The following is a 21695-nucleotide window of genomic DNA, read 5'->3' as shown; positions in this document are numbered from 1 at the left end:
TGAGGTTGAAACAAACAGAAACAATGTCACCAAGCATGCTTAGGCGAAAGTTCCCCTTGCTTGATAATTCCTGACGGTCGCGAGCTCCCTGCCTTTGGCGTGTCATTTTCAGCCCCTGCGGGTGATTCCGTCCACAGTCTTCCCGAGCCCCCCAGTCGTGTAATCGAGGACGAGACGAGGAGCTACAGGATAATCGCACTCCGCAATTCTGCCAAACGAAAAGGTGGGGTTCGGAAACAGGTCCCACCTTGCTCCACGGCTCCTACAGTGAAAGTTACCACTGAACCCTGTGGCTCTTGGGACCACCTTCCTTCCTGCTTTCGCGTATATTGTCAGATATTAGAATTCTGTGCGGCTTGGCTAAAAATAGCGAAAATAGTCCAGTGTATATCTCTACCCTCTGTGCGTTTGTGTCAAAATGCTGGTGCACACCTCCCAAACTCTGACTTCCTAATATAGTAGCAGAACTTTGTATCGTAAGCTTGTGTACTTGACTGTGAGATGTTTTCCAAAAATGAGGTAAAACATACGTCCGTCAGGACGTGGCTTTTAAGAAATAAAGAGGAGAAAAAAGCCCAAATTTAACAGATCAGAACCTATTTTGTTTAGAGAGTGAGTTCTGGTTACTGTCATCAGTTCACTGGCTACTATTTTCCTTTAATGATTCTTATCACTTCGGACATCTTTGTTGACATTACCTTCTTTTCCTAACCTGTATTCTCTCAATTGAGATAACAGATTTTGGAGAAACTAATGCCTTAAAAATACCACAAATGCAGCGTGAGGAGATATCCACGTTTGTATTAAGGGCTCTAACGAAGCCAGCTGAGAGGCAAAGCGCCACCCGCTCCCCTGGTGGGTCCCCACCCAGTCATCACGTTCACCTCTCCGAACTGCTGACATCAGGCACCTGCTGATGCGAAGTGACTCATTTCTATTGAAAGGATCCTGGGTACTCTCAAATTTTCCCACCTTTTAGTTAAGAGGGGAGAGGGGGCTATTAGATATACGACAAAAATGCCCTCTTCTTCTTGGAAGAGCATTCTTAATTGCTAGATTTTGAAGCAGTCGCTTTAAAGAAAATACTCACATACCTACAGGTAATCTTTAAATACACCAATGACACTCAAGAGTCAGCTGAGCTCTGCCAGCTGCACCCGGAACTCCCAGCACACCTGGCTCCCCTTCCTCCTTTCACAGTTAAATCCCTGCAACTCAGCCTTCGCCCCGATCTCTAATGCCACCTGCTGTTGTAGTTGTGTCTGCAAGAAGCTCTACCCATCTGCCCTCATGTTCCTCCTGCCTGACGATCAAGGTAGTTCACCATTAACAAAACAGATCTGTAACTTAAAATCCAGGTACTACCTACGTCTTTGCTAAGATTTCACATTAGTTATAAACGACAGGGCTCCTACTTACTCCAACTACAAAAATCATCCCGGATTTCTAAACTAGAAAAACTTGCCCCGAACGCAATTTTAACTCTAAAATGTTTCTTCTTTTTAAAATAAAGTCAGATCACAAAACCTTAAAATTTTAAAAACAAAGAATCCTACAAACAAATGAACGTAGTCATGCAATTTTTATTTTAAATTTTACAATGTTAAAAACACTATATGATTTAAAAAATTAAGACCCGCTTTTTAAGTCAGAACAGAGAAGAAACTTCAACCCAAGATCTGTTAAGGAAAAGCAGACAAAGAATGACTCAGAGGCTCCCTACGTTTTTGAGTGCAACGCAAGAGGTGGATGATATAAGTCCCTCGACTTGTCCTCTGCTCTTTAGATTTCCTTAGTACTCAACCGCGGTGGAGGGATGTCAAATTCCTGTTTTACAGCACCCTGACAAATGTCTGGAACTGGGCCTTTGCCCTTTATTTACTTACTTTGCCCCCAAAGCCCTTCTCTTTATAACAAATTCTAACAGAGATGTCAACACCCGATTTTAAATATTATGAGCTCCTCGGTAAAGCTTTCCTTGCGTATACCCCTGCTCACTACTTTCTCCCAACGATTCTGTGGCTCCATAAACACTCTGTGTATTTCTATTATGAAAGCTATATCACATCATAATTACTTGTTTACTAAACAGAACAGGTACTCAAATACTTTATGGAGGCATAAATAAATCAAAAAAATACCGTGAGTCTAGAGTAGAGGCGATGTTTCAAATTAAGCAATACAAAACTTGATTCTCCTTTGTGAAAAGTACAAAGTAGAATATGAGTCCTTTGATCAGTTATCACGAGTAGAATAGATACAAAAAAAATACATCTTTAGCGTAATGAAGATGTTCTGAAATTGGTGATGGATGTACAACTCTGTAGCTAACATACTACAAAACCACTGAACGGTGCACTTTAAGAGGGAATTCTGTGGTATTTGAATTACGTCTTAATAAAAAATATATACATTTTATCTAAATCTGTGCTAATCTAACATAGAGCACGATTTAAAAACCTAATATACTGTTGCTATTTAACAGAAATGCCAAGGAAAGAGAAGCCAAAACCTAGGTAATATCAAACCCATTTTTTCCCCTCAACATTTCATTTTGAAACAACTAGAATCTATGTGCAGCAACATAGAAACTGCGAGGCGAATTAACTCTACCGAGCAAGAACTGAGGTCCTACCACTATCTATATATTTTCCTGTTAAAGAAACTACATTAACCTATCGAGTCTATAATTTAATAAAAATCTCAGGCCAACCAACAGGCCTTCATCAGAAAACCTGAATTCATGTGGGTTTTAATAATTCTCCATAAAAATCACTTCACTGAAACTTAAAAATACATCTCTAGTGAAATGTTTCCTACGTAATCTATTAAGTCGGCATAGGCATTTCTTTTCTAAACAGGAAACGCTCTTTAGTGTCGGTTTGGTTAGTAATTCACTGTATGTGAAATCCACTCGACGAGGCTACATGAACTATCATATCCACTGACGAAAGGTTTATGTCCACACAGCGCCACTGTGCAATGCCATCTGATGATCCTGTAACCAGGGTGCAGGAGCACGGACACGTCCCCGTCCCTTTCTGCTCACACGAGTTTCCGTTTTTAATCACCGGGAATTACAGGAAACAGGTATTTTGGTTAATTTTTCACTGGTCACAAAAGTACTTTGTTTCTTTTGGCTCAGCGGCTTAAATGCCAGAGAGAAAAGTACCACTACCTCTTCTTCTTCTAAGTTAGTGTGTGATAAATAAATAAACAGTATGACTTCCACCTCTACTCTCTCTAAAACGCTGCTACAGAAGAATATACCGTGCTGACAACTCACAAAATGACAAAGGCAGCACGTCACATAACGCTGAAAGATAGCCAAACCTGAATTTTTACAGGAAATTTAAAGTTTTTTTCTTTCCGCTACAGAGAAACAGAGACAGAAAAATCTGCTACAACATTAATAAATTTATTTCTTATTAAATAATCCGGTGACTTCCCATCCAGCCATACGGCAGGCTAAATAACATCAAGATTCTTCTATTACAAGAAAATAACTCAATTCTGCATAAGATGTAATGTTTAGTGCACTGTTTACCTCATAGGAACTAAGAAAAATATCCAAGGGTACCGAACGGGAAGAAAGAAAATGCGGAGGCTGACCAGACAGGCACGGTGCCCACAGGGTAAACGCATCAAGCCAGCCCGGAGGCCGGGGACCGGGAGAGGTGTCAGGAACCGCCCTGACTCCTGGCAAAGCAAACTCTGAGCTTCTCAAGGAAACCACTCTGCAATCGGGTTCCAAGTTCAACCACAGATAAAAATGAACGCTATGAACTATGTAAATGGACGAGTTCTAGAAAAAAATTCTGCTTTTACCGAAACACCATTCCGTTTATAAATTAATCAGCAAGAACGCAAGGGGCACTCTTCAAATGTTGAGTAATGCCAAAGTTTAGCCCTACCACATATAAAACATAATTAAAACTATCAGACCGCCAAACAAAGAGGGACATCGATGACACACGATGGGAAATCAGACAAGACCCAAGCACATGCAGACATTCAGAGGGTCGTAAAGGCGGTCTCAACCCTGGAGTGAAGAGGCCTTATTAATGAGAGTATGGGACAACTTGTAGCTATTTAGAAAAAGATAAAGTTAGACTCAAAACTCATATTATATATGTTAAACTCCAAATGGGTCAAAGATTTATATGTTAAAAATTAAACATAAAAATGTCCTACAAAAATATAAGATCCTTCATAAACTTGGAGTGAAGGTCTTTCTAACGATATGTCAAACGCTAGGAGCCATCAAAGAAAAGACAAATTAGGTAAAAAAACTAAAGACATCTGTGTGGCAAAATAAAATAAGCAAGATTTAAAGACAAATGACAAAATGGAAGGAAAAAAAAAACCTTGTAACTCATATTTCAAAAAGCTAAAGAACCTCTCATAGTCGTTACGGAAAAATCCCCGGAACACACTCTTTAGCTGGAAAAAAGCATGATGCACAACAGTGTGTACAGCTGCTACTATTTATATTTTTTTAAGGGCGGGGCGTGTATTTGCTTGTATACACACAACATATCTGTGGGAGGCAGAAAGACCTTGATGCTGGAGTTACCTTACTGGAAGTTTCCTTGTACCAATTCTGGTTCTAAACAATGTGTTCTTAATGTGGTGTTATTTTCCAAGTAAATGTAAATCTGCAGACAGACACGTTCGCACACAGAAAAGTCGTCTTCGTATTGCTTGAGAAATGGTTGTTCTTCTTATCAGTTACACAGTGAGGAGGGGGCTCAGGCAATGGCCTAAAAGCCGATTCCAAAATGGGTTTGCTCTGCGTGGGGAGAACGGTAACTGGGGTGAGTGCTTCACTGCTGCCATGTGTGTCTTTTAAATCCCGAATCGTAGGAGTGTATTACCTCATCGGACATTTGCTGGTCCAACAGCCAAACTCTTACGCACTAAATTCCGTATGAGTTTCCCATGTCTGAAGCAGCCCTCGCTATCTCACTCAGTTTCTGAACCCACAGAGCAAGGCGAGGAGAGACACCCGAAAATCTCTCAGAGACCCAAACTCAACAGCTAAAACTATAAAACCCTTAAAGGAAACGGGGGGTGGGGATTTTCATGATGTTAGATTTGGCAGTGATTTTTTAGTGAGGACACCAAAAGTACGGGTAATAGAAGAAAATACAGACAAACTGGAGCTCACCAAAACTGAAAACCTTTGTGCATCAGGGGACGCTATTAAAAGAGGGAAAACAACACACAGAATGGGAGAAAAACATTCCCATTATATACGGAATATATAAAGAACCCTGAAAACTCGGCAACAAAAAAAAATACAATTCAAAAACAGTCCTAAGATTTGAATAGAAGTTTCTCCAAAGAAGATATACCGATGGCCAAACGCATAAGAAAAGATGCTCTACATCATTAGTCACCAGGGAGACAGAAGCACACGACAACCACGGTGAGATACAACTCCATAGCCTTCAGAATGGCTATTATTTAAAACAAACAAACAGACAAACGGAAACAGACATCAGCAAGCGCTGACGACGACCTGGAGAATCCGGAACCGCCACCGTGGCAGCTGCTGCGCAGTCAGTGTGGCGTCCCTCAAAAAGCCACACGGACCTCCCGTGGGATCAGCAACTCCACTTTCCAGGACAATGGTCCCAAAGGGCCCAAAAGCAGGAATTTCAACAGACATCTGTACACCAACATCCACACGATTCACACCGATATTCACTGTAGCCAAAAGCTGGAAGCGATCGAGTGACCACAGATGATGAAGAAATCAATAAAATGTGGTACCTACGTACGATGGAATATTACTGGGCCATAAAAAGGAAGCATTTCTGATACATGCAACAACGTGGATGAACCTTACACTAGGGGACATAAGCTAGACACAAAAAGACGAATACGATTCCACTTAGATGAGGTGAACTCACAGGGACAGAAAGCAGGTCCGAGGTTTCCAGTGGCTGGAGGAGGGGCGACGGAAATCTATGGCCCAATGGTTAGAGTATGGGGTGATGGAAAGGTTTTGGAAATAGAGGTGATGGCCGTACAACACTGTGAATGTAATTAATGTCATTGAACTTACACTTAAAAATGGTCAAAATGGCAACTTCTGTGTTAAATATATTTTACTACCATTAAAAAAATGTTTTATAGCAAAAAACACTGAATTGTATACTTTAAATGGGTGGACTGCATGGTATGAGAATTATATCTCAATAAAGACGTTTAAGAAAACCCAGACATATGTACTGAGTCAGAATCCACAAGAAGCCATCAGGAACCTACACTTTTAATCAATGTCTTATACATGTAACCTGGTGTATACTTGCAAGTATTCTGTAAGGCGGTGTCTTAGAAGTGACACTGAGATCGAGGAATTGTCCTTTCTAATCGTGACAGATACAAGCACACTACTCTCAAAAAGTACTTCCACCAACTCACCCCCCACCAGCAGCATATGACTGCATGTGTCCCCTACGTCCTTGCAAATACTAAAATTTTTTGGATTTGCCAAAATGTAATAGAGAAAAGTCTCAAAATTAATTAAAAATGAATCAGTACACATTAAACTTAGACAGTACAGTATGCCAATTATATCTCGATAAAACTGGAAAAACACATTAAAAATTGAAAACAAAATTAGGACCCTTAAAATCTATAACTTATATAACTTTAAATAAAGTTACATGAAGAGCAGTTACCCCCTAATATTTTCTCAAAGAAATGAACTAAACTTTAAACTTTAGTTATTAATGTGCCAGTTCCTAAACTGTAAGTGGAAATTTTTTTTTTTTAAAAAATGACCCTTTTTTGGGTCACCTTAAATAATCACTCTAAGTAACGGTCCATGGGTAAACGACTATAAATTTAACAGTATGTCACATAATTTAAGAAAGGGAAAATTTCGCTCATGGAACTGAACTTGAATACTGCTTTTAAAAACGACACAAATAGCCATTAGGTACTAACCACGACAGCGATCTCTTCTGTTTCAGAAGGTCTTATTTTTGCCCTCTGAACACTGCTGAAAGAAACATTATATTAAGAGATAAAGCTATGTAATCTGTATTTCTATGTTTTTATTAGAAATTTTGCTTTAAAAGCAGCACAGACAAAACCTATCCACTTTTGAAGACTCGGGGTGGGGGAACGTTTGGTTGTGTCTGGTAAAGCCTTGCTCTAAAATCAATGAAACAAAAGGCCCGAGCTTTCTTAGACCAACAGCGTGCCTCGTGGTCCGTCTGGCCCTCCTCGGCCACTGAATCTCTTTTGGGAGTCATGAACCCTTTTGAGAAACTGGTGAGAGCGCTGCACAAATAACCATTTAAAGGAGGCATCGGGTCCCACGTCATGAACGAGGAAAGTACGGCCCAGCAGCAGGAAGCAGCCTGCCCACGCTCATCAGCGCCGTTTGGAACACACCGCGGGAAGATCGCTGAAGGCGACCATCCCGGAGCCTTTCACGATTGGCTGTGCAAACAAACTATAACACTGTTCCAAGGAAAAAGATCTAAACAAAAATAGTTTTTCAGTCGACCTTATGGAAAGTCTTGGGGTCGGCAGAAACAGATACCTTCACGGCAGAGGTGAGGAAAACAAGGCTCAACCACTTTTCTTCACGAACCGGTACAATACCCACTTTTCCTGACTTGTAATCTAACTGGTTCACGGCTGAGTTTGTCAGCAAAGCTCCCCGAGCCACGTGTGCGGACCGGCGCCTGCTGAGAGCTTCCGGCCGCCTCGGCAGATGGAGAGCAGAGCCCGCGCTGTCACTGTTTCTGGGGACGCGCACAGCACGAACGGACTCGACGTTAAGGAACTAACGGTAAAAATCAAGTCACTTCACACAGTCAGCAATACTCCAGAATTTCAGCCAAAATGTTCGGCCAGTTCTTTCAGCCAGAACCCCCACCCCATTTGATGTACGTGTGCATACATTTAAATCTGCGTGTGGCACTCACGGTGCCCACGGCCTAGAATGAGGCATTGGAGTGACCAACATTTGTGGTTAACGCATGATCTAAAACGAACTCACCATCTCTACTAGGCCAAGTAAAAACTTAAGATATACTTGGATAGCTGGCAGAAAAGAGGGGACAGTTTTTAAAATATTAACTCGCCTTATGAGGAACAAATTGTATAAAACGATTCATTGGACAAAAGCTTTCGGCCTACGTTAGTGAACTGGAGCCTTGCAACACAGGTGGTATTATGATCATTACAATCATTTAACATCCTCGAGCCTCGGTTTCTTCTCTATAGGAAGGCAAGAGTCGAATCTAGGTTTCCCAACTACAGATCCGATATCCTTTGCACGAAGCCACTGGGAGCAGGAACCTGGGCGTACCCCATTTAAAACACCTGCCGTCACTTCGCGCGTGTGAACACATGCATGGTATCCTATCACTCACATCCCCGACGGTCCTCAAATCAGACTAGGCAGAAATAACATGTAAAGATTAAAGTCAACCTTCCTGGAACACGTAAGTAGGTGAGATACAAATTAACCGGGAAATCCAAATATTGTCAATGACCACGTATTGCTGGGACTTCTACTCACCCGTTTTGAAGGGCAGTGTTCATTCTTTTCGTCTGTCATCTTCCCACTTTTAAGTGCTTTCCTTGGGTGCTTGATAGTTGTTTTTATGGCAGGTCGACAAACATAGTTCTCCAAGTTCTTTGGAGGTTTTTTAGTTCTCTTAGCCTGAAGGCCAATTTTCAATTTTAAATTTCCCTCTGAAAAGTTTGTTTCTTTCACTGAAAACTGCTGCTGTGCATCGGTCAGACCATCGTCCCTCCCGGCTTCGCTGCTTCTCTCCCGACTCCACTTGCGAGGGCCGTCCGCCTGCTCCGGGCTCTCTAGCTCCACGTCCCGCTTGCTGACCAGTGTGCCAGCGCCGATGGCAGAGGGGCTCTTTCTTGAAAATCCTTCGGACTCAGAACCCAATCCTAACATAGCAGTATTTCTAGAGTCCATCACAAGTGTAGTTATTGCCAAGGAATCCTATGAATACTTTACAGAACTGAGTTCCAGAAAAAACAGGGCTCTCCGAAACGTGCAACCAGCATCTCTTTCTCTGCAGGACAGACCATAACAAAAATCTATCAGAACAGAGGCAACTACTGATTAACATGAGAAATGAGTATGGGGGCGGGGGGCAAGCGAGTCAGGAAGGACCCAAATCACAGTTAAAACAAATCGAAACAGAGTGTCAAGTGAACTTAAATTCATTTAGGTATAATTAATAATTTCGGGATAAGTTTATTATATGCTACAGATACCATAAATAAACTATAGTGGTATGGTACAAATCAATGTTTTAGAAGACTGTTATAACTCAACCAAAAAGCTTCTGCAAATACAAGCCTCAAAATAATCTGGAATATTTTAGCGCTCCTCAGTCTCGAAAGATTATATTTCTTACATTTTAGTTGAATAAAATCAGTTTTGCTGAGGGTAAAGAATCACGTTTTGGGCTGGTCTGAGTGCTCCAACCTTTTTTTTTTTTTTTAAATAAGAGGTGACCAGGCCCTTTACGTTAGGACTTAGGCTGGAATCATTTCTGCTGTACAATTCAACTATGAACTCATTCAGAAATATTTGAGCGCCTATCATGTGCCAGGCATTACGCAACGCCCTGAAAATACAGTATCCAACAAAACAAATCCAGCCTCAACTTACGAGCCTTAACTACACAAATGATTCGTAACACTGTCATCAAAACTCTGAAGACCAGAAATTTATTTTTACAAAATTTCCTAATAGCAAATAGTGGTCAGTTGGCATGCTTCAAGTCCCCGAATCCATAAAATATTTTTAAACCAGCATGCCAATTTATTATTTTGCAGCAGGCGTTACACCTTACTTGAGACTCTGAGTGATCTACACAGGGAAATCCCCGGGAGACCAGATTACCATCCAGTCAGAAGCTGACTAGTAAGCACAACACCAAAACAAAACAATTCACTATTCTCGAGGACTGACAGTCTAGTCTTTATCTCAAGCATACATCCAAAATAAGACCCATGACTAGTAGCTGGAAAAAAACGAACACCCTATCCCTTAGAAAGTTCCATTTATGGAGAATACTTTATAGTTTAAACTATGCGCCTTCAGACTTTTCTTTCCAACGAGACTGTAAGATTCTCAGGGACAAAGACCACGTGACGGAATTGTTTTGACGCCCACGAGGAATGCAACTGAAATGCATCCCGCAACGGCTGGCCCAGAGCGGGCCCAGGGGAAGGCACCAAGGAGCGGCGGTCATCACTACGAACGGCAGAGCAGCTTTGTAAGCGGCCCCTCGACAAAGGCTGGCCGACGGACCAGGCCTCTTCGTCCGTGCCACTGTCTCCCTTCACGCAGCTGAACGAGCACCTCCCGATCAGGCCACCACGACGTCACGCTACCACTTCATCTGCTCCTACTTCGCAGTGGCGGTCAAGGCTTTCCGCAGTCTGGCTCTGCCTATTCACACTTGTTTACCCCTACTTCCCGGCACACGGTCCCTGTGGTTTAGTCAATTCAGTTTTTTTTTTTTACTGTCCCCAACAAACATGCCCATTTCTGCTTCTGTGCCACGTGCGTGCTTTCCTTTGCAGGTACAAAGCTCCATCTTCTCCACGATGGGGTCGCAATCCTGACATTCAAAAGTCCGAAAAGCAAAAGCTTTCTCCTAACTCACTAGTGACAAAACCTGATCTCACCGACCGGGATCCATTTCGGTGGTAATCATGATTTCCGTGAGCAGTCTTACATTTCAGTGGCGAAACGGCAATGTGTTTGAGAAGTGGAACGCTGAACACCACAGTGGAAGTCACCGATCCACGTCACACTCCTTCTCAAAGCCACAGACTTTCGGATGATGAACCGTGGACCCATGTCCTCAGACCTACATTTCAGGCTGCACTGGCCTGACCCTTCCGGAAACCCCTCTATCGGTGCAGGGTCGCGACCTGGATAATCGCTTTTTCAATTGTGCCCCACGTCTATCAGCTGCATCCCCAAGTGCACTGTAATTACAATGTGAGCTGCGTGGGTGTGGGGACCTTTTCCCGGCTTGCTCACCACTCCGTCCCCGGCACCTGGAACAATGACTATCACATACTTTAGTACCTGATAAATAGTTGAATGAATGAATGGATGGATGGATGGATGGATGGATGGATGGATGGATCATGTTAAGGCCCCTATAGCTTCTCACACAATGTTTGACATGAAGAAAGTGTTTCTTTTTTGCACGCTTTCACCTTGTGTTATGAGAAAGCTATACACGTTTTTTCTTACTGCACGTTGACCGTATTTCATGCGAGTGGTTTTCTGTACACTTATTAAAATACCTGAATTGCACTAGTAATTCAAATCACACCCTGTAACTCTTCCGCCCCGAGCCATCAGCGCTGTCTGAGAAAAGCCATCATGCCGGCCCCGCCCGCACTCCAGACCAGCAACCGCAAGGCCCCTGCTGCCGGGACACGTGGCCCTCATCTGGCCACTCCGCCACCCTCCCGGGCAGCCATGCCACGTCGTCCCCACTGACTCTGCTTCCAATCCGACAATGGCAGGATCAACAATCCGAAGAAAACTGCCCCGAGCGCTCCCCACATATCCGCCCACCCGCCTGCGTCCGTGCCTGTGGAGTCCGCCCCTCCACCCCGCATAACATATGAGCTGTCGCCACGGCCGGCCTCCCCACTGTCACCTTCCGTCCTCACCTTTCCTCTGGATAACATGGTCGGCGCAGAATCACTACCATCTCTCGCCGAAGAAAACGCCTCGTGACCCCGTGCCCTCCACCTTCCCATTTCTTCACCAAAACTCCTCGAAGGGGCTGTCTACGCGCCCCACCTCCAAACCCCCGTCTTTTCTTTTCCTCTTGAACACACCAACTACTTCCAGCTCCTCTGCACGGAAACTGCTGGTCAAAGCCACCGACGTCCACATTGCCAAGGGCGACGACTATGACTCGGTTCTCAGCTTCCTCGCCGTCAGCAGAACCTGACGCAGCTGAAGAGCCCCTGCCCTCGGCTTCCGGGGGGCCTCGGACCCCTCTCCCTCGCCGGTGAGCCAACCCGGACCTCCTTGGACCCCACGCCCACTTTCTCCGTGACCGGATCTGGTCCTGCGGATTTACGTGCCATCTACATGGATGGTTAACAAATTTCTGTCTCCAGAGACCAGCTGAGCTCCGGGCTCACGGATCTGAGTGGCTGCTGGACACAACGACTGGCCATGGAACAATCAGGCGCTTCAGCCAAAACTGTCGATGACCGATTCCCCTTCGCCCCGCAGCTGTTCCCAGAGGCGTCCTCGCCTCAGTAAACGCAACTCCAACCAGAAACATCTAGGCCCCAAATTTCTAATACCTTTGACTCCTTCTCCTTTTAATACCCCACAGCTCTATGCGCTCAGCAAAGTGTTCGTTATCTTCGAAATATATGCAGAATGTGTTAATGATATAAATGGGCCTTTTATATTAACATAATCATTTATTCAGTGAGAAGCTATTCCTAACTTTTTAAAGTTGTCATTTCTCACTACTTAGGCAGCGACCAATCAGATCCAAGTGGCCCCTGCGACAGCCTCCCGGGGCCCCCCGCTTCAGCCCTCGCATCTTTAGCGTGAGCTCTCGGCTCGGCAGCAGGACAATCCTTCCAAAGCCTCTGCTGAGTCATGTCACTCTTCTGCTCCAAATCTGTCCCACGGCTTTCCACTTCACTCAAAGTGGAACCCGAAGTCCTTCCAATGGTCCTAAGGCCCTGGTTCCCCTGCCCGGCAGTCCCCTGACCTCTCTTCCCTCTCCCAGGTCTCCCCGTTCAGTTCCAAGAGACGGGACACGGGTCTCCTCCTGCTTCTCAAATACGACAGACGTGCCCCCGCCTCGGGGCCCCTGCAGTCGTCCCGCTCCTGGGCGGGAGAGCCTGTCCTCAGACAGCCACGTGGCTCGCCTGTCCTTCCTTCCCGTCTCTGCCTCGGTGTAACCTTCTGGAGGAGACACCCCACGATCTTTTATAAACCAAAACGCGGCCACCCCGGCACCGTCTCCACGCGCGCCCTCCTGCCTCATCTTTCCCCACTGCCGCTCTCGCCGGCAGGTGCACACGTGTTTATTTATCGTCTGCATCTTCCCATCGGAGTGTCAAGTCTGCCGGACGGACTTCTGTCGTCTTCGCTGGATGCAGCACCTGGAACGGGGCCCGGCACACAGGGGGTGCTCGGCGACCACGAGGCTCAGTCCCATGCCTTACATGGGTTATATCCTGTGGGCTCCAGTTTGTTCCTTTCCTAGGTGCCCCGCCCCCACTTCTTGTTTGTTAATTTCTAATGTCCATCCTACGTCCTACCTTACTAACGGGGAGCTGATGCCCTGCCCTGTACCTTTTGGGTCAGTTATTAAAAGGAATCTTTTCTAGAATAAAGACAATAATTTACACAAAACAACTGCTTTTCTATTCGCTACACACAATTTTTAAATGTATTACAATTTTGTCTCTCATAATACGTACATTTATAAATGTAAAGTAGAATTTCAGTATTTCTTCCAAAGAACTCAAAGCATTTTTTACCAGTACTTATTCACTTTCAAAACATTCCATAAAAGTGTTCAGGAAAGTATGATTCTCTTCATTTTTAAAAAGGAAAAAACTGAATTTAAGTGACACACGTTACTATAAAATAGAATATCAATAAGCTGAAGAAGAATGAATCTGAAAACACTGGAAGTATATAATAGAGAAATATCACGTTCCCCTAACTTGATCGAAGAAGAAACAGAACCGCATGCTAAGGGCCCATTCTGTGACTCCACTCGGGCAGCCGAGACTGGACAGTCGTGACTGGCAAACCCCACTTACCGAATTTAAGTGTTTCTAGTAAAGATAAATCCAAATTCGGAAGATACTTCCCAACAAAGAATGCTCTTTATCTGCTCAGCATAAACTGTGTGAAAAGCAGACCCTACAGCAGCTGCCAGAACGCTGTGCTTCAACCTTCAAAGCAACGTTCTTCGTGAACAATACTCTCTCAGCTTTTGGAAAGATGTCCATATGATCTAGGTTTTCCATCCAGGGGCGAGGATGCCATGTGGTTACACAACTCACTCTGTTTCCTACCACAATACGTTCAATTCAAAACACAGTTCCAAGGAGAAACAGAAGTAAGACTGCAAATCTCTTCCCTCAAAGAGGCGAATTTAACCTTCATTTCACATGCAGCTTTGGGATTTATAGTCTGTTTTCAAATCGCTAAAACAATCAGGAACAGTCTGGTCCAAATTCAAGGGAAACTAAAACACTGTAACATGAAGCTCCTTTGCCTGGATCATTTTAGCTATGAACAAGCCTTTTAGAAAACTGCTAATTAACAGGATGTATACGTTATATCAACGCAAAGTATGACAATCTAAGAACACGCGAGATACCACCTATACATTTACGAAGTCAGTCACAGCTGCTAGTGCTCTAGGGACACCGCTGGTAGCATGACACTCAGCACCTGGGTGAGCGGCACGAGCGTGGAGTCTTCAAACAGGTTCGCATTGCTCGAGCCCGTCCTCACCTCCACGCCGTTTCCTCCATGAAAGGCAGACCGCCACCCGCCCCGCGCCTCCCACGCTAACCTCACATCCAAGTGACAACCCACGGAACCGATAAACAGGAACAAACTCATGTCCACACGGAGCTCTGGCCGGGGCACACGGAAGTGCCGGAGCCACTCCAGCCGCGTGGAGACCGCTCTGCGCGGCCTCCCGATGGCCACCTGACGGCCACCCGACCGGAAGGCTTGGGGAGGGGGCAGACAACTTGGACAGGACAGTGTTTAGCAAGGCAAGAGGAAATCGACTACAAGTTTTGAAGTGCCACAAATAATGAGTCCTTACAATGAGCTCACATTAGTAAGTAAAAATAAAAAATATCTGCGCTTTTCATAAAAAATTTACTGAGCTTCTTGTGCAAAGCTCTACGCTAAATGTTTTACCCAGATTATCTCATTTGAGCCTCACGATCACCATAAAATTAGTTACTATTATTATTCCCTTTTCAGAGATGGAAAAACAGGTTAATAGCCAATAAAAGGTAGAGCCCAGGTCTACGTGGCTCCTCTCAAATACTACATTATGTGGCCGCCCGAGGACCCATTTCAGTCGCGATCTCGTTCCTCCTCCCGACACACCCGCGTCACTGCTGTCTGGACCTCTCCCCGGCTTCCGCGATGACACGATGACACGCACGTCCTCCTGGCTCTGCGACCACCTCTCCAGTCGCTCCATCATCTCCTTACGAATTCCTCATTCTTAATCTAACCCTTCACTCATTCAGTAAATATTTCGAGCGCCTCAAAATAGGTTTTGAGAATTGTGACACCCACTGTCGATACAGTCACAAGTAATACGACCACAGTCCTTGGTCTCGGGAACTTCCAATTTTAGAGGGGTGGGCAGACAAACGACTCACCGCATAAATTTATAATTACGACACAATCAACATGGAGGTCCTACTACATAACGCAGTGAGTAACGGGAGACCGGAGGGACGGGGACCACGGCTGAGAAAACCATTTAACTTTAAGCGAGACCCAGTCTCAGTAGGAAATAGCCAGGCCGAACGTGGAAGCAAAAATCATCTCCAAACAGGGAACAGTAGGTGTAAAGAGCACCCGAGATCGTGAAGACTGACAGTAGATAAACCAAGGGGAACAGCACAAAACAAAACTGGAAAGGTGACTGAGAGCAGCTTGCTCGGGGTCTCGTCGGGCTCCACTGAAGCTCCGAGTAGGGAAGGGACGCGACGTTTCAAGGAAACGTCCCCCAGTCGCTGCGGAAGATGCTTAGAAAGACGAGGAGAGTGGATTCTGAAACGCCGGTTGGGACGGGCAGCTGAGGGTGGGAACACCGGAAATAAAGAAAACGGGGTGGCTGAGAGGCACTGCACGGGTCGAACTGGCATGACTTGTCAGTAAGATGTAAGAGGGAGGGAAAGGAAATCTGAAGACCTGAGCGAGCGGGGAACTGAGTGATGGTTCCACGAGACACTCAACGAACATTTACTGAGCGCCCATGACTAACAGGAACTGGGGTACAGCCGTGCAAGAAACACGAAAATCCCTGCCTTCGTGGGCTGACATTCTAGAAGCTGTTTGCCAGGATGAGACAGAACGGTGAGACCAAGAGTTCGGTAATAAATATGTCAGATTCTAGATGCACGTGAAACTCTGAAGCGGAAAGGCCAGGCAGACGGCTGGAAATACACGTCCATGACACGTGCAAGGGGGCGGCGTGGCAGTGTACGAACACGGAGTCAATGAAGTTCTATAAGGTTTTTTTACAGCTACGAAAGAAAGGCAATTTCTTATTAACTTTCTCTAACATATAAAAATAACTTTTTGAGTAAGTATACTTATCTAAAATTACCATTGCAGACTGAACCATGCTGGCAGATTTTTAGCTTAAAATAAGTAAAACCTAGCTTGTCTCATCTGTGATAACTCTTTGTTTTTCTTTGTGGTCTTTATTAAAAGGTAGAAACTATAATCATTGCTCTATTTCTCAACATTAAAAAAACATATAAATTAACTATGCAAGACTTTTTAAAATCTGTATCGTGCATTTTAATTTGCTCTTTGAAATTCTCATAGATGACCCTCAGGTTGCTTAGGATGTATCTGTCCGAGTAGCTAAGCAATCAGAGTCCTGCCAGCTGCTCAAGGCAGAAACCTGACGGTTATCCTTGACCCTTCTCACTCCCTATTCCCTACCTTTAACACCAAAACTTGTGAATAGTAAAAAATTTTTAATTCTAATTCCACTGCCACGGACTTGTCTGAGAAACTGACCTGCCCGGAACGCAGCGGCGGCTTTCTAACATCGGTCTATGCCCCTTGCCCTCCCCCGGGCCCTTTTCCACGATGCGGCCAGAAATGATCGAACAATCTGAATATGGCGCGGCCCCAGCCCTGGCTTAAGACCTTGGAATTCCTTCATGTTGGTCTGCAGAGAGGGACGCTCCCGATCCTAACCGTGACGTGTAACTTCCATCTGCATCACGGTAGGGCCCAGCGGTCGAGGACCCCAGCTCCGGTCCGGATCACACAGGCTCCGCTCCCAGTTCCGCTATGTTCGCTGCGGGCAAGGCACTCAGTCCCCTCATCTGTGAACAGACTGTCGCCAGAGTTCGATGAACTAACATACGCAAAGTACTGAGAACAGCGCTCCGCACACGTACCAGAGCTTACTTTTTTGTTCGTGCTACCTGCCCCGACCTACTACCTCTAGTCCCATCCGTTTCCACTCTGTTAGGAGCAGAGCAGGGGCAAGTAACGACCCAAAAAAGCAAGAACTGATACATGTGTGACACGTGTGTTCGGAGCACCCCTTGGTTCGTCGCGCGTCTCCGTCTCCCTTCCTCTGGCACACATCCAATTAGTCCCCCCCACCCCCCCGGGGTCTCTCCTGCCCCCTTCCCAGATGCCCTCCGCGCACCTCTCCATCTCAGTGTGTAGGTCACGTCGTCAGGGACACATGTGCTAAGCCCCAGATCAGGGGAGAGCTCCCCGGTAACTGCTTACGGAGCACACTGGTGTCCTAACACTTATCGCCCTCGTAAGTTATATGCTTAATATCCACATTTAGACCACCTGTTCCACAGGAATAAGAATCCTGAATCCTGTCTGCCTTATTCACTGCTAACTGTGTCCTGAGCAAAGCATGCGGAACATAAAAGATAGTCAATAAATACCTAGTGACTAAATAAACGCATATAACTATATTTTTAATCATGTACCTAGTCTAAAAGATTAGACAAAATAAAAGTATTACAGAATTTGCACGCCTCTTTATTATATAATCTTTACTGTTCTTACACTTTACGAAATAAACACTATGAATATAAACATGTAATTTGCTACCCAAAAGGAAAGGGGTAAGTGGCATCTTAACTGGTTTAAGATGTTTTACCTTAAACCACTGACATCACGAAAGTCACTGGAATCATGAAATGCTATATCTTCATGAAGATACCAATAAACCTTGAACTATGTTCCAAAAGATTTTACACAACGTAATTTATACAACATAGACTACACTTACAAAGTTGGACAAACAAACTTTCCCACTCAACTACAAACAACCCTTCATTTAACAGACAGTGACAGTCACGAACAATTCCTAACTAATCGCCAATGAATCTAGTTATTTACATATTTATATACTGTATATATTTCTTAAATTCCATGATGCCACTGATCTCAAGAGGCTTCATGAATTAATGACCACATTTTCAGAAAAAAAAATTTTAAAACCACTGCCATATTATACATAATGATCAATTGTGTTAGTTCCTGATTTCAGAAACACTAAACTAGGAAGAATGTGTCTCATGACCAAAGGAAAACTATTATACCAACAAACTCCTTCTAGAAACTCAGAACAAGAAACACAAATTACAATTAGTAAGCCACAAGAGGAAAACAGGCACAGAAAGCATTCCCAAAGCTAAATCCTGAGGGAAAAAAATCATACCCATCAACTGTCAAATGACAATCCAGTCAAACCTTACTTAGGTCTTCCCACGAAGCAAAATTAACACGGATCAAATATATCTTTGATTTTGTTTTTAAAAACAGATGGGACAGGGCTGTGGTTGCAAGGAATGTATAGGGACATTGATCTTTATCCCCAGGGAATTCTGAAATGGGAAGCAGAAGTTACATTGGAAAGATTTTCCCTTTAATGAACTGTTACATTTTGACAAGGCTTAGGGGCTGTCAGCTCGGGGCTCCTGCACACGGCTGTACCCTAAACAAAGGAGCCACTTCCAAGAGGGCACCATTCACATTGTAAATATCTACATTTTTTTTTTTTTTTTTTAAATTTTCTGTGGAGAAATTGGAGCAGACATGTAAAATGGGGCAGCTGCTTTGGAAACCGTCTGGCAGGTCGAAAGATTAAACAGCACCACCACGTGACCCAGCAATTCCGCTCCCGGCATCTGCCCGAGAGGAATGGATGCTTAGGTCCACACGACCACGTGCACACAAATGTGCACCCAATGTCACCGCACAGTGGGATGTTATTCATCGATAAAAAGGAATGAAGTGCTGATACGTGCTACAGCATGATGAACTGTGGCACATGCTAACGAAAGCACATTCCAAAAGACGACGTGTGAGATGATTCCATTTATACGCACTGTCCAAAAAAGGCAAATCTATAGAGAAAAAAAAGAAAGGAGACAGTGGTTCCTAGAGCGGGATGGAGAGTGACTGCTAATGGATACCAAGAGGAAATGTTTTAAAATTAGTGCTGATGGCTGCGTATTTATGTGAGTAGACTAAAAACTACTGACTTGAACACTTTAGTGAATTGTATAGTACATGAATTATAGTTCAATAGAGCCATTTAAAAATTATTTGGCATATTAAAGTACCTTGTGGAAAGGATTCCTTTCCTACTTTGCATGAAAATAAAATATGGGCTAGTGGTAGTCCTGTGAAAACTTCTTGCAGTTAATAGATTTCAATATGGCAAGAAGCTGACTTATTTGATCCACGCTGCTGCATGCTGGCCTAACAGGCAATCCATTTGGAGAAAACAAACTTAGACTCATTGTTCACATTATAAAATTACAAAAATAATTTTCTCATGGATTTAAGAGCTATATGCAAGAATAAAAGTACTTGAAGAATACTTGTGAATGTTTCTGTAGCCTAGAGTGGAGAAACTCTCATAAGCAAACCAGGAAACTAGAAGCCACGAAGAAAATACTAATAGGTTTGAATATACAAAAGCAGCATATATTGTGTGGTAAGACACTGTAACTCCGATCAAAAAAACAATCGATTTGGAAAAATTAAATAAACACAAAAAAGAATTAAAATCTCTAATGTACAAAGTTATTCTACCAACTAGTAAGACATACAAGAGATATGCAAAGGCAATTACAAGAGACAATTAGGAAAATAAAATGATGGACCACCTCACTGGCAGACAGGGAGGTACGAATTAAGATATTTTTCACTCATCGGTTTGGCTAAAATTTTAAAAACTAATAACAGCTAATATCGGCAAGGAAAAATGGGCCCTAGTGGCCACTGTGATTTTGGAAAGCAGTATTTATAGTATTTACTACAATTCGGAATTTCGCATACTCTTGGACTTCAATAGCTATTCTACTTTTGAGACTCCATCACAGAAAAATAAAAGCACCAATATGGCACCCTTTGATGTGGCCACGCACACGCACATGCACAAATATAGAGCCAGAGCTGCTATTTTTAAAAAAGCAAGCGTGATCTATCTGTAAAGAGCAGAGAAGAAACCATATGTATTTATATGCACATAGAAATAAGATGATTATATACCAATTGATAGAACTGGTTACTTTAAGGAGAAAGATTTGGAAGTAAAAAAAGAATTATATATTTTTTCGTGACCTATTACAGAATTCTATTAGTTTTATAATAAACAAAAATCCAATAAAAACATATTTTGAAAAGATCGGAAATATATACAGCTACTATAAGCACACACCTACGTCTCGTTTTGTTCCTATCTGCATAAAATTGAGAAAACGAATCCAAAAACGTCTAGACCTCCTTTCTAACTCCACTCTGCTAGCAGTGCCTGTACTTTCTGAATACACACCTCTTCCCTGTGTCCATCCGACAGAGCCCCCTAACAAAGTTTCCAATGTACGACACAGCGCAGCTGATGACAGGTGCGCCGCCGCAGAGCACGGCTCCAGAGCGCGCTCATCTCGCCCGACACCGCGAGCTTTTGATGAGCGCGTCTCCGTTCTCCGCTACCCCCACCTACACACCTTTTCAATCTAGATCACCGTCTTTTTTTTCAGAAAAAAAATGACAAACTGGACTTTATCAAAAATAAGAACTTCTGTTCACCAAGAGATACCACCAAGAAAGTGAAAAGGCGAGCCACAAATTGGATAGTGATATTACGCAATGCATATATCTGAGGGAAAAAATTGCATTCAGAAAATGTATTAAGAGCAGGTATTTTACAAAAGAGGATGTCTAAGCATCTAACACACACATGAAAAGATGCTCAGCTTCACCAGTCATCAGGGAAATGCAAATCGATGCCACAGTGAAATAACTCTTAGCCACCTGAACGGCTTAAAATTCAAAAGAATGACAACACCATATGTTGGTGAAGATGTGGAGCAACTGGAATGCCTACACATTCCCGGCAGAGTAATAAAGTCACACAATCTGGAAAACTGTTTGACAGTATTTACTAAAGATAAAAGTGCGCTTGCCCTGTGGCCCAGCAATCCCACACCTAGGTATATGCCAAAAGGAAATGAACACACATCGTTCATCAAAGGAAGGGAGCTGAAAAGGGAGCTGAAAAGTACCAGGCCTTGGGCCGGTACTGCTCTGTGGCCTGTTAGGAACCAGGCCGCACAGCAGGAGGTGAGTGGCAGGTGGGTGAGCAGAGCTTCATCCATATCTGCAGCCGCTCCCAGCGCCAGCATCACCGCCTCAGCTCCGCCTCAGATCGTCAGGCATTAGTCTCGTAGGAGCACCAGTCCCTGGTGCCACAAAGGTTAGGGACTCCTGTTCTAAGGTACACAACTGATGATTATTACTTTGACTTGGGACAAAGAAATCATACATGATGCGGTTCCTTAATTCTCTGGTGATTTCTATAAAACAGCAACAAGAGGTCAGATAAACCCTGGGGAAC

At 43.9% G+C, this 21695-nt stretch overlaps 1 protein-coding gene across 5 annotated transcripts in view; it reads right to left on the bottom strand.

Annotated features, from left to right (window-relative positions):
- ASH1L (ASH1 like histone lysine methyltransferase) overlaps positions 1-21695 on the bottom strand; it is a 108147-nt gene that overhangs the window by 77138 nt on the left and 9314 nt on the right. For 4 of the 5 annotated variants that reach the window (XM_039849607.1, XM_039849610.1, XM_039849609.1 and 1 more), the window contains exon 2: positions 8552-9068. In XM_039849607.1, the coding sequence (XP_039705541.1) occupies positions 8552-8968 (417 nt within the window). In that variant the 5' untranslated portion in view covers positions 8969-9068. Of the gene's footprint in view, positions 1-8551; positions 9069-16954; positions 17127-21695 lie in introns of those variants that run through there. The other variant, XM_039849608.1, reaches the window with a different exon arrangement.

This window comes from Pteropus medius, unplaced genomic scaffold, assembly GCF_902729225.1.
Source record: "Pteropus medius unplaced genomic scaffold, Ma_sr-lr_union100, whole genome shotgun sequence".
Classification (NCBI taxonomy): Eukaryota; Metazoa; Chordata; class Mammalia; order Chiroptera; family Pteropodidae; genus Pteropus; species Pteropus medius.
The sequence above is the reverse complement of the archived record's forward strand: the minus strand, read 5'-3'. Positions and strand labels throughout refer to the sequence as shown.